Genomic DNA, 12,107 nt, shown 5'->3' with positions numbered 1-12,107 from the left:
GGAGGCTCTGATGCAGGCTGTTGTGAGGGGGAAAAGACCTGCGAGCTTTTCTGGTGTTATTAACCTCTTATTTGGGTCTGCTGGGGAGAACTGATGGGGCTGAGGTGGGAGAAGGAGCTCTCCTTGCCTTGTTTAGCAGCAGCACAGAGACCGAGACGAAGCCCACTGCCAGGAGTTAAGCCCATTCCTGAATCTCTTTGCGGGGTTTGGTTTTAGTCCCAGGGCAGAAATACTAATTTCCGTGTACGGCTGCATAGCACCATCTTCAGGCCCAAAACAGCATGCTGGGAAGCCAACCCTTTCCTCCCAGCTCCTGCCATGCAAACTTCCCACTTCCCATCTAGAAAGGGAGCAGAGATGGGCGAGTGTGTAGGGAGCTGAGGTAAAACACTGAAGGAAAGCGGGTGTGAGACACAGCCAGGCTGCTTCACCCCCATCTGTTACAACCGGTGATGGTCCGTGCCGATCGGACTGGAGTAACTCCCCCACCCCATCAACGCCCCCGGTAGCATCTCGCCCCAGGTACAGAAAAGAGGGACAAGGCTCAGGTTAAAAATGCCCTAAGCATCTGCTTCACTTTTAACTACCACTGCAAGAAAGGCTTGCTCAACTTCCTTGCCTCTAAGAAGAGACAGCATCTGGCGCTCCCATCACCCTGGCTGCCTTATCGAGTGTTTATTAAAGACCCCTGGGCCAAGTCATTCCTTATACAAGCAAAGCTAAAGACGGCGGCAATATGGAAGTCATAAAACACACAGTAATAAAGCGATATGCATTATGAGTTGCTCTGGGTCTAGATAAGGGCTTTGCAAAAGTCCCGATGATATTGCATCTTCCCTTGTGTAGTTCAGGGACTAAATCCTGCCTCTTTCCTAGTGTTCACTTTTAACATCCAATAACTTAAAGACCACACAGGTGACATACTGAGAGAGCCGAACTAGTCGTTAAAAGCAATATTCATTTCAATTCCTGGGTTCAGGAATTGATCGCATTGGCTCTGTGCATGCGACAGGCAAGCCGAAGACACAGGGTCTACCTCTTGGGGCGTTCACACACTATTTGCGGCAGCACTTATTGATGGGGTGCCGTCGGTTATCCCACCATTTCTGTTCTCTGACTACCCAAGTGAAGCCTTTTTTTGTATGAACAGGACAGGAGGATGCAATTCTGGCTGGGATCTTCAGAGGCAGAACTGTTCCTGAAGGTTTTTGGGGAGGGGCGCATCTCCCACCGTTGCCCGAACTTGCCGGTATAACCGGTAACCCCACCTCGCCCGTCCTGAGCAAACCACCACACTGGCTGCACGTGGAAAAATCATCATGGCTCAGTATCTCCCCTGCACCCACGGGCTGAGCAGCTTTCATAGACATCAGGGCTGGAAGGGACCTCGGGAGATCATCGAGTCCAGCCCCCCGCCCAAAGGGCAGGAAGTCAGCTGGGGTCATAGGATCAATTGGGAATGATGTAGAGAATGAGAAGACAAAGAAAAATAGCAGCAAAAAAGCAGCCACCCACTGTCAAGCAGCAAATGAGGCATTTGGATTCAAAATCTTTGCCTGAATTCTGATCCGGCACCCTTGTCCGGTGGGGTATGCTGGGTCTGGAGGGCTGGACAAGGCGTTGTGATTCATAATCTTTGTAAAAACTCTGATTCAGAAGCTTTGTCCAGTGGGGTACGCTGGGTCTGGAGGGCTCAAAGGATGGCACTGGCGTTGGGGGTGCCCAGGAAACCACCGGGTGCTCCTGCCTCCCATGTTGTGCTGGTCCTTGAGTCTTCCTGTGTATTCCCAGGTGACAAGCCTCACAGTCGTCACTCCTATGTGGCCCGCCGTGCCTGCCAATCACCACCTCCAACAGCTGGCTATGATCCACGGACTCTCCATAGCATTTCTCCCGAATGCTCATCACCAGCTTCTCCAAGACCCTGTCGACACCCTCCGCCTTGAATACTGGCTCGCTGAAGTCACACTGAGAGCACTGGTTGCATTTCTGTCCAAAGACCCTCATCTTCACCGAGCCTTGTCTCCTGGACCCGTCCAAGCACATGTGGAACAGGATGATCACTTGCACCGACGACCAGGCGTGCCCACACCCCGAGCACTGGAACCTAAAAGGATGAAGGAAGCAGAGCGTGAAAGCACAGACCTCCCAGAGACGTGGGGCCCTCCAGAAGTCACACCTAGTCCTTCCCCCTGCCTAAGGCAGGATCAGACCTGTGCAAACCATCCGTATAAATCTGTCCTCCAGACTCTTCATAAGACTAGGGAGAGTTTAGCGGCTACATGTATAATCTATGCAGATCAATCCTGACGCAACGCAAGATAGTGCACTTGAACCTGCCACCTTGAACCAGCCAATCTTGCTATATAAGGCTGTTAAAATACACTCAAGCAATCCCAGGTAGAGGCCGGGCCCCTGCTACACAGGACAAAACCTCCCAGTTTGTACCAGTCTGTCCAGGGGGGTACAATTCCTTCCTGACCCCGAACGGGGCATTAGTTTGACCCTGTGTGGAGGGGCAAGACCCTCTAGCCAGGACCCTCCAGCTTTGGTCCCAGCAGGAGCATCGGCACAGCCCAGTCCCCATCCCCAACCTGGGTTGCAGCCAGCACCTGATGCTTTCAAGGAAGGATTAAACCCCCCGGCACAGCAGCAATGCCTGCCCCAGACTGAGAGCAAGCTGAAAATGTGTGGCCTGCTCACATCCAGCATACGGACACAAATGCTCCCGGTGCTGGGCTCACCCTTTCCTGGTTTCACTTCTAACGGAGGCCAGTGTAGTTATGTCCAGCTTAGTTATGCTGAAAGCAAGGCACTCTCCTCCCTCACGTCCCCCCCGGACATTTCCAGACAGGCATACCCTTAGGATAGGCACTGCCCTGAGCACCGGCTGGCCATGCGTTCGAAGTGCATCTCTTCTCAGCTGCTCTCATCCCACCTCTTACTCAACACTGCAGTCTTCACCACTCAGGAGGATTCTCCCTTAGGTAGGACAACTCCTCCTCCTCTGTATGCCCCTTGCCTGGCCGTGCACCTTTCTCGACTCAAGGCCCCCTGCTAAACTCCAGGCCCCCTTGGAAAATGCCAGCTCTTCGTTCTGACTCTCAGAAAAAGGAGCAGTTTCCCCGTTGCAAAGAACTCAGAAAGCCTATTTGAGATCCCTGGGTTTATCTTGTGCATGGTGTTTGCACACTTCAGTGGGATGACATTATGCAACACCCTTGAAAGGAGCTCAAGGCACCGCTGGGTGCTATGGCACCCTGGTTGAGAACCACTGGACCAGCCACTCCTTGCCTCCCATCGACCCCCCTGCCAAAGCCAATGAGCCAGGACCTGGATTACAAGTTGCTGGCTAACACGCAGCTCTGAACGAGGGGGTCTGGGCTCGGGAGAGCAGGCAGGAGCTCAGAGCCCACATTTCCTGGTGAGGCTGAAGTTGGTTCCTGATTCCTGGTTCCCTAGTCCTTATCCCCAGTTCTTTATTCCTTATTCCCAGCTCCCGGTCCCTTTTTCAAAGTTAATCTAGACCCCATAAAAACTCGTTATTAATGAATCATACATCCTAAAGAGAGAGATTTTCATTAGCTACGCATATGGACTAATTAATATGTAAAATAATATTCCATATCAAATACAGAGCCCTAAACATAGGTCAGATTCGGATGGATTATGGGGCAAAATACTTCTTGGGCCACCCCAAATTTCATGGCGATGCCACTGGCGGACTCTCCTAAAGAAGCCTGACCCTGGTCCCGTCCAGGCCAAAGCACTGTTTGGCCACGCCAGGCTGCCAACTAACAGCCCCTGTGCCCACTATACTAAGTATAATCGCTTGAATAAGCAACTGGCTTTTGGGCTGGGATTATGGCTAGAAATTCTGCTTGGGCCACCCATCAGTGCCACTGGGGCACTGCCCTGGATATCTGTGACCAGAGACTTGCCCAGCCCAAAACGTGGTTTAGTATCTGGACCCAAATAAGGAACTGTGCTAAGTATCTGGACCTGAATAAGGAACTGGAATTTGGAATGGGATTATGGCTAAAAATCCTTCTTGGGCTACCCCAGAACGTGGGATCCACCGGTGCCACAGAGGCATGGTGTGGGGTGGCCAAGAAGGATTTCCATTTCTAATCCCAGCCCAGAAAGAGTTTCCTATTCAAGCCATCGTCCTTAATACAGTCGCTGGGGTGTGGGGGGAGGCGTGCTCTGAGTTGACAGCGTGGCAGAGCCAAACGGCGCTTTGGGCCGGGCAAGTGTCTTGTCAGAGATGTTCAGGCATATACCCTGCCATAGGGTATAATGGGGAATCAATGAACTATCTATAACGTTTTTTTGTCTGATTGGGATGAAACTTGCAGGGTTGGTAGCTTCTGCTGAGAGCATGAAGCCTGCCAGGTTTCAAGAAGATCAGTGCAGTTTTGAGTGGAACTGCACCCCAACTTCTTGAAAGCAAAACTCATGTCACGTGTACGTGTCGCAACACAGGGGGGTGAAAACTGCAGGGGTGGTGGCTCCTGGTGCGGCCACAAAGCCTGCCAAGTTTCAAGGAGATAGGTGCAGAGGTTTGGGGGAAACTGCACCACAAGCAAAACTCATGCCATGGGTGACCCTGTGTGCTAAGGCGCAGCAGGGTGACAGCTGCAGGGATGGTGGCCCCTGCTGCAGCCACGATGCCTGCCAGCTGTCGAGGAGATCGGTGCAGGGGGCTTCTGGGGCCAGCACCTCCAGCTGCTGACATGGATGCTTGTGCGACTGACTGTTTCTGTATTGGGGGACACTACTGCAGGCCTGGCTGCTAAGCTACTGTGTTACCAGTTACCAACCAATCATGATTCACTCAGGGACCAGCTCAATACACAGTACCTAGCTACTACATAACGAGTTAACAAGCATGGATTAACACCTACAAACCCACAGACTAAGGAGAGGAAATAACCAATACAGACAATCAACTGCCCCAAGACAGACACAGTTGCACAAGCGCCCATGTCCCGGGTTGTGCCTGTCAGCAGCTCGGGGTGCAGGACCCCAGAACCCAGAAGCCCTGCACTGCTGTTGTCAGCCTGGCACAGTTAAACCGTGCTTTGGGCCAGGAAAATCCCTGGTCAGAGATGTCCAGGACCTCAGGGTCATGTTTTGGGGTGGCCCAAGAGGGATTTCTAGCTGTCATCCCATTCCAAATTCCAGTTCCTTATTCAGGTCCATATATTTAGCACAGTGGCAAGAGTGGAGTCAGTTGGCAGCCTGGTATGGCCAAACCACGTTTTGGGCCAGGCAAGCCTCTGGTCAGAGGTGTCAAGGAGAGTCCCCTGGGGCCACAGAGGTGCAATCTGAGGTGGCCCAAGAAGGATTTCTGGGTATAATCCCTCACCCTGCTTCTCTCTGACTCTCCCAGCTCCACAGCTGGTGCCCCAACCCCTGGGCTGTGCCAAGGGGCACCACACTACAAGGCCAGGGCAGGAGAGGGGTGGGCCTGGCACTGCTTAAGTGACCAGAAATAATTCAAAGGGCAAGAGAGCCAGAGACAGGGAAACACAAATTAACAAGCCTAAGAGCAGTGACACTCAAACTTTTTGGACTCGAGATGCCTCTCCCTGGACTCGAGGCACCCCCTGTAACTTCTGTGAATTGAGGGCACCCCGTTTCCCAGGGGCTGGGCAGTGGGGGTGGAGGGATCATCTGCTTAGTTTAGCTGCTGATTTCCTCACACCTTGCAGCACCCTTGACAGGATCTGGCAGCACCCCGGGGTGCCCCGATGCCCTGATCCAGAGCAAAAACAGCAGCATTTCAGGACGTGGGGGTGGGGTGGGGCTGCAGTGGCTGCAAGCAAGGAATTGTCTTTGCAAGTGGGGGCTTCAGAGGCACCCTCCCATCCAGGCACACTGCCCTGCACATTCACACCCGTGCACACAACACCTTCCCCTGCCAACACCCAGGAGACTGGCAGCCTGTCTTCCCACCTGGCGCGCGCGTGCTCCTCCACGGACTGCACCCAACCAGGAGTCGGGTCGTCGTAACAAAGGTCCTGGTGCATCTTCAGGTCCCACTGGTCTCTTAGACGGGCCTTGTCGATCTTCTCCCAAAATAGCTTTCTCCAAGAACCCATGCTCAGCTTCCTCATCTTCTCCTTGGTTTGGGCTCTCACCCTCCAAGCAGGTGAAATGGCAGGCTGAGCTTGGGACCGCTCACTGGTAGCTCCCTGGGAGACAGGTAGGAGCCCCTCGCTCCCGTTTCTCTCTCTCCTGCCTCCATAAACCAGTCCCCGGCTGGCCCCTGCTCTGTGCCTCTGAGAAATGAAACCGAAAGGAGATCTTGTTCTGTCCCTGAAGCCAGACAGGATGCATGGTTTTAACTCTTACACTGACAGCAACACAGGAGGGACCAGACAAATGGGGTTTGCACAGGGCAGTGATACTCAGCCAGGGTGCCACCATGCCCTTGGGGGCCACGAGATCCTTTCAAAGGTGCTGCGGATGCCACGTTACGTCCGCCCCGTCACGATGCACGACATAAACCCAAAGATTTCACATCGGAAACCAGAGTGTTAAAAAAAGCAAAAGCCTCCTGCTCTGCTGCGGACTGGCTGGGTTCTTTGCAGCTCTAGGATCTTTCCCTAGTCCAAAAAAAAAGGAGTCAAAGCAAAGATCTGGTGTTTTCAGTCCAAAATAGTTTGGGAACCACTAGAGGAGGGGGTGCAGTGAGGTGGCTCGAGGTGGGTGGGCTTTGGCACTGGCCATATTTCACCTCCCTCGGTTTGGTGGGCTGGTCCTGGGGGTTTGGCCCACAGCTCAGCTATGCCAGCAGCCAGAGCTCCTCCAGCGGCTCCTCCTGCCCGACCTCCCGGGAGCTGCCTGCTTGGAGCTGCAGCATTTTGCACAGCCCATGGCTGCTAACAGTGCTGAGGGGAGGGGGTCCTACTCTGCTGAGCCAAGAGACTCATGAAGCATCCTGATCTTGCCCATCACAGCCTCAGAGCCTATTCCAAGACCTTGCTTAATAGGAAGTTAACCCTTCAGGAACATGCTGTCCTGGACCTGTGCTGGTCGGGGCATAACCACATGCTCGGGGGGGGCTTGGGGACGTGATACCCCCTGCAGGGATCCTTCTCCAGTAGGGTGCAATGGTTATCAGCAAGCCCCTGGGCCAGTAGCTCTGGCTGCAGGCTCCTGCTTTTAGGGTGCACTGTAATATGGATCACCAGCACGGGTCAGAGGTCTTAGGTCCTTAGCGGCACTGGGGTGCCAGCAATATCCCATCCAAGGGATGCATCCTGAAAAGCTGGCATCTCCATCTCCTTCCGGGCTCTCAGGAATGCCAGCGCTCCCCACACGGTTGCAATGACACCAGGCATCTTTCTGTGTTGATAAAGGCCTGGGCACCTGTGCATTGGAGCGAGCAAACGCCTGCCTCCACAAAAGCAGTTGTAGTCCTTGCTAGAACATGGATTAACGCAACCACTGATCAGTGCATAGAAACCATCCAGAGGCCTATTAATGGTACGAACTGAAGTGGGCCTCTGTGCCAGCACGAGCAATCAACCTTGATGACTAGAAAGCAGACCCTGTATAGCCTAAGCAGAAAGGTAGGAGTATTAGCTGGGAAAGGTAGGAGTATTAGCTTCTGGACCCCCCCAGAAGGCCAATGGATGGAAAACTCTGGATAATATGGGCACAAGACACTGAAACAGCTGTGTTAAATGGGAAGCCCTCAAGGTCTCGTGGGAAGCCCTCAAGGTCTGGGGAGAACGGGACCTGAACGATGGCACTTGCAAATGTCTTAGTAGTTGGTGAAAATGAGGAAGTCAAAAAACATGAAGTTATCCTGATCGGTGTATAAAATGGGGCCTGGGAAGCCTGGATACTTCGCACTGAGGTAAGGGCTGTGCTCTGTGGGGAAGTCTTGTGTGCAGATAACCTGGCACCGTGCCCGAAAGGGGCACAGATGATCGGGAGCGCTCGAGGTCTGTGAGCAATAAGCCTGGCAGAGTCCTTTGTTACCAAGAAGTGGAGCCCACAGTCTCTTTCTGATAAGCAACAAGGTGGTTAGGAGAGGCGGTGTTGGAGCACCTGCAGGATCAGGACCACACACACACAGACCATCCAAACTGGGGGAGCCCGATGTGGCTGGTACTGCTTCGCCGCCTCGGGGGCAGTCCGGCTGCTGTCTGCTCGGGAGCCCTTGTAGCCGCTCACTGGGGGTGCACCACTTGCTTTCCCTCCACATAAGTTATGCAATGACTAGCACACTAGACGAGGCGAGCCCACGCAGGGACCATTTTGAGTGAACTGTGATGAATAGTCGCGGGGGACTGCACCAGTGCAGACCAGCAACCCCAGGTACAGACCACGGTCACACAGATAACTCAGTGTTTCACTGTTTCCTGCTGATTAGACCAAGAGAAAGTTACTCAAGAGACAGGTGGAAACAAAGAAAAACCTGAATCTGAAGCATATAAAATCCTGGCTTGCCGAAGCAGGCAAGCAAAGGCTGGGATTAGCCTTGACAAGGAGCACAGACACTGGGGTGCCACACACCCTGGTAGTGGGCCTGACTGTTTATTATCTGCTGTATGTGGCTGCAGTTGGGAATTTTGCCTGGTTTTTAATATCCCAATAACCCGGAGGGGAGTTCGGAAGCATTCGCATTGGCTTGTCCCATGCCAAATTAGCAAAAAACTCTCAGAGTAACCCTGGGTGAAACCTCCGAGACTGGAACGACCCCGCGAAGATGGAGCTTGCATTTTCAGAAGGGATGCTTTATTGAAGGGCTAGAAAAAGACAGGAGCAAAATATCACTCTGTTAACATGCAGGGACACTCCAGGACAGAGGGAAAAGAGTTAGGCCATTTAACACAGAGGCTTCTGTTGAGAGCTGCAGCACGTGGAAGAGGGGCAGATTTTTTGCAGGGATATAGTCAGAGTTTCCCTTGGACAGTACAGAGGAAGGAAATGGCTCTCATCCACATGCTGCTCTGCCCAGAGCTCCTTCAGCTGGAGAGAAAAGCACTACTCACGATGGTGCGACTGATGGACAAACCCTTGTTTTCTAACCTGCAAAGACATGTGCATAGGGCACTGCGCGGGGGTGCAGCGAACGAACTGTGCCGCGCTGTCCTTAGCAAAGCCCATCAGCAGGGGACAAGTCAAGATCTCAGCTGCTGAGAGCACGAGCAGCTCCACCACCAGCAAAGGACTTGACCCCATGGAGGTCAAGAGGGGCACGCCTCACAGCAAGTGGTGTCATGAGGCCCTTCCACGTCATCTTCACCGGCGGCTCCGAGAGATGCCTGCTGGCAACGGGCCGCCGGTACAATTTCTCCTGGATCATCAGCACCACGTTGCCCAGGATCCTCTTGCCGTTCTTCTCGCTGAACATCGGCTTCTCAAACTTCCTGCTTACACCGCTTACACCCAAAGCGCTGCATCTTCACCTGGCCCCGTCTCTCCCTCGCAGCCAGGTGCATATGGAGGTAACAAGCACTTGAGCGGCGGGCCGGCAGTTGGGACAGCTCGAGCACTGGACCCTGCCGGGATGGAGAAGAAGCCGCTGAACCCAAACCAGCACCAGCCGCCATGTAGGTGGGAGAGACTGCCCTGCCCCCGTTGACCTGGGTCCCCTGAGCACCCTCAGCCCAGATTTCCAGGCTCTGCTCCCAAGGAAAGCAATGGGGAATCCAGGCTTTCCAATTCAAAGGGATACCTTAATAGAAAGCTTTCACACACAGCTTCCTCCTCTGTTTTGGGACAGACACAAATGTCACTCGAGGGCCAGTGCGTGCATCTACACAGTAATGAATGCACCACAGTTTCAGCGCCTTAAGTTTAGCGCTTGCATAACCAAGTATTAAAACAGTGCGCAGTAACTGCCACTCCTGCGCAGCATAGCGCAAGCTCTCAGGTTTTTACAGACACCAACAGTGTAGCCGCCTAATGCTACCACACAGTAGTGTATTAATACGGATTTTGCACAGCATGCCACCGCGCGGTGTTATTAAGCTCCTGTGCAGTCAGCATCACATGTAGATGCACCCAGTTGAGCATCAGCCCCGCTGTGCCGCCTCTTGTGAGAGAAACATTTCCTTTGGGCGCACGGGCTCAGGATTCACCTGGGTAGCTCCTATTCCCTTGCAGCGCAGCCTTGGCAGCTGTTGCATGCTGCATCTCTGAGCCACATGCAGCTTCCCCCTTCAACACCTTCCAGCCGGGGCAGGAGAGGGTGGCCCAGCAGCCTCCCCACGAACCAGCACACCCATCACTACTGCAGAGAGAATAATTTGTGCAGAAGCATTTACTGCAGAACCTTCACCCCAGTTCCTGTTACCAAACAACCTGGAGGTGGTTTGCAACTGTCTTGAGAGACAGATTAATTCATGTTATTGGAGGGGTCATTTTTTAGCCCTCTGTCCTCTGAGAACTGGGGTCAGGGTTGTCTGGGTGCTAAGGTCACACAGCATGGCTCCATCCCCTGACAAGAGGAGCATAAATCTTAGGGCTCTGCTCCACATGCAAATTAAACTGGGATAGTCACCAGCTATAAAGTTGTTACTCATTTTCAAGCACTAACTTTGTAGCTGGTTGGCCATTTTTATAGCTGGATGGCTATTTTTATGGTGTGATCACTGCTTTGCAAGTGTGGCTGGTCTAAATGTACTGCGCCATTAATCAGTTAATTGTGTGATCATTACTTTGCAAATGTGGCTGGTTTCAATTTATTGTGCAGTCGCCCTGTTAACTGTGTCATATATGTAATGTACCACAGGGGGATTAGCGGGAGGTTCCTGAGGTGAGCAGTTTTGGATCTGAAACACACTCGTGTCAGAGGCACCTTGGGAACCGTTGCCTGCCTTGGCCCACACTCCGGCCAGCCTTCTCCCTAGCTGAACCACCCCCAGAAACCAAACACGGCTGAAGGGCACATGTCTCACTACCACATCCTGTTCAAACCAGAACATCACCTCGGGGAGAGGAATGCAATTATCCCCAGGGACAAAGGATGCAATATCTCCAGAGGTACAGCATGCAATTATCTCCTGGGGCATGGGGTGCAATATCTCCAGGGGTACGGGATGCAATTATTTCCAGGGGTACGGGGTGCAATATCTCCAGGAGTATGGGGTTCAATTATCTCCAGGGGTACAGGGTGCAATATCTCTAAGCATACGGTTTGTTTGACTGCCAGGGAACACGAACAGGAGGCAAATGGTTGCAACGCATGGGAACGTTGGCACAGAGACACATCCATGTTCGTGGATGGAAACCGGGCCACCGAACCCACCTGGCAGCACAATAAAAATAGAGATTGGCACAGAGATTGCTCAGTCAAAGCCCCCCCACACACACTCCCTGCTTCATTTGCCCCCGAGGACGTGGTCACCCTGGGGCCTCATTCACTGCCCGGTTTGTCTCTCTCCCAAAGCTCCATGTTCACTCTCTTTGGAGCCTCTCCGGGACACCGGTTGTGCTGCTGAGCTGGGAAAGGCAGCGTTCACTTGACAATAACCTCCACCTGCAGCCCCGGGCACAGCCCTTGGCAGGCTCTGCAGGGTTTCTTGCCTGTCCTCACAGGTCTTTGTGATTGCAGCTGCAAGAGCCAGGAAGTGGAAAGGAGGTCAGGGCTGGTGAAAAATGAAAGGGAGAGGGAAATGCGTGGCTGTCCCTGCCAACTCCCCACCCTCTCCCCAGGGACCAGGGCACTGAGTTTATTCGGAGAATAGAAACAGCCAGACCTGACCAGGGTGCACCCCACGCCTTCAGTATTGCCAGCCCCGCCATGTCAAAAATCATGAGACAAACTTAAAAATCAAGCGATTTGGAGTGTAAATCATGAGATGCTATTTTTGAAGGGTGTGTATGGGCGGACATTATTTGTGAAGGTGTGAGGGGCTGTGGGTATGTGTGGGAGGGCCGGAGCCCAGCGGAGCTGGGGGGGTGGTCTCTGCGCACCCTGGCAGGATACTGGGTACTGTGGAGTGAGGGGCAGTAGCAGGGCTGGGGGGGCTCAGAGTGAGGGGAAGACACACACATACACACACGTGCACACACAGACAGCCTCCCACAGCTCTGTTGCATGGCTCGCCCCAGCCCCGGCGCCCCATTCACCCCAGCCC

The 12,107-nt window shown here is 53.3% G+C and overlaps 1 protein-coding gene across 1 annotated transcript; it reads right to left on the bottom strand.

Moving 5' to 3' along the window:
• Positions 1 to 938: 938 nt before the first annotated feature.
• On the bottom strand, positions 939 to 6,276 carry LOC109308541 (receptor-transporting protein 2-like). Its single transcript, XM_019532896.1, has 3 exons — positions 5,962 to 6,276; positions 1,450 to 2,107; positions 939 to 1,360 (listed from the first exon to the last, which is right to left on the bottom strand). Exons 1-2 carry the CDS (start codon positions 6,120 to 6,122, stop codon positions 1,450 to 1,452), a joined length of 819 nt encoding a protein of 272 aa, XP_019388441.1. The 5' UTR covers positions 6,123 to 6,276; the 3' UTR covers positions 939 to 1,360.
• Between the last annotated feature and the right edge of the window lie 5,831 nt (positions 6,277 to 12,107).

Source organism: Crocodylus porosus, unplaced genomic scaffold (assembly GCF_001723895.1).
Source record: "Crocodylus porosus isolate Cpor-Errol unplaced genomic scaffold, CroPor_comp1, whole genome shotgun sequence".
NCBI lineage: Eukaryota > Metazoa > Chordata > Crocodylia > Crocodylidae > Crocodylus > Crocodylus porosus.
Note: the sequence above shows the minus strand (reverse complement) of the source record. Positions and strands in the feature narration are given on the sequence as shown.

Coding starts and splice junctions, on each gene's coding strand:
- LOC109308541 (XM_019532896.1), bottom strand. CDS start 6,122: ATGAGGAAGCTGAGCATGGGTTCTTGGAGAAAGCTATTTTGGGAGAAG. Junction 2,108..5,961: donor GAGGAGCACGCGCGCGCCAG/GTGGGAAGACAG, acceptor TCATCCTTTTAG/GTTCCAGTGCTCGGGGTGTG.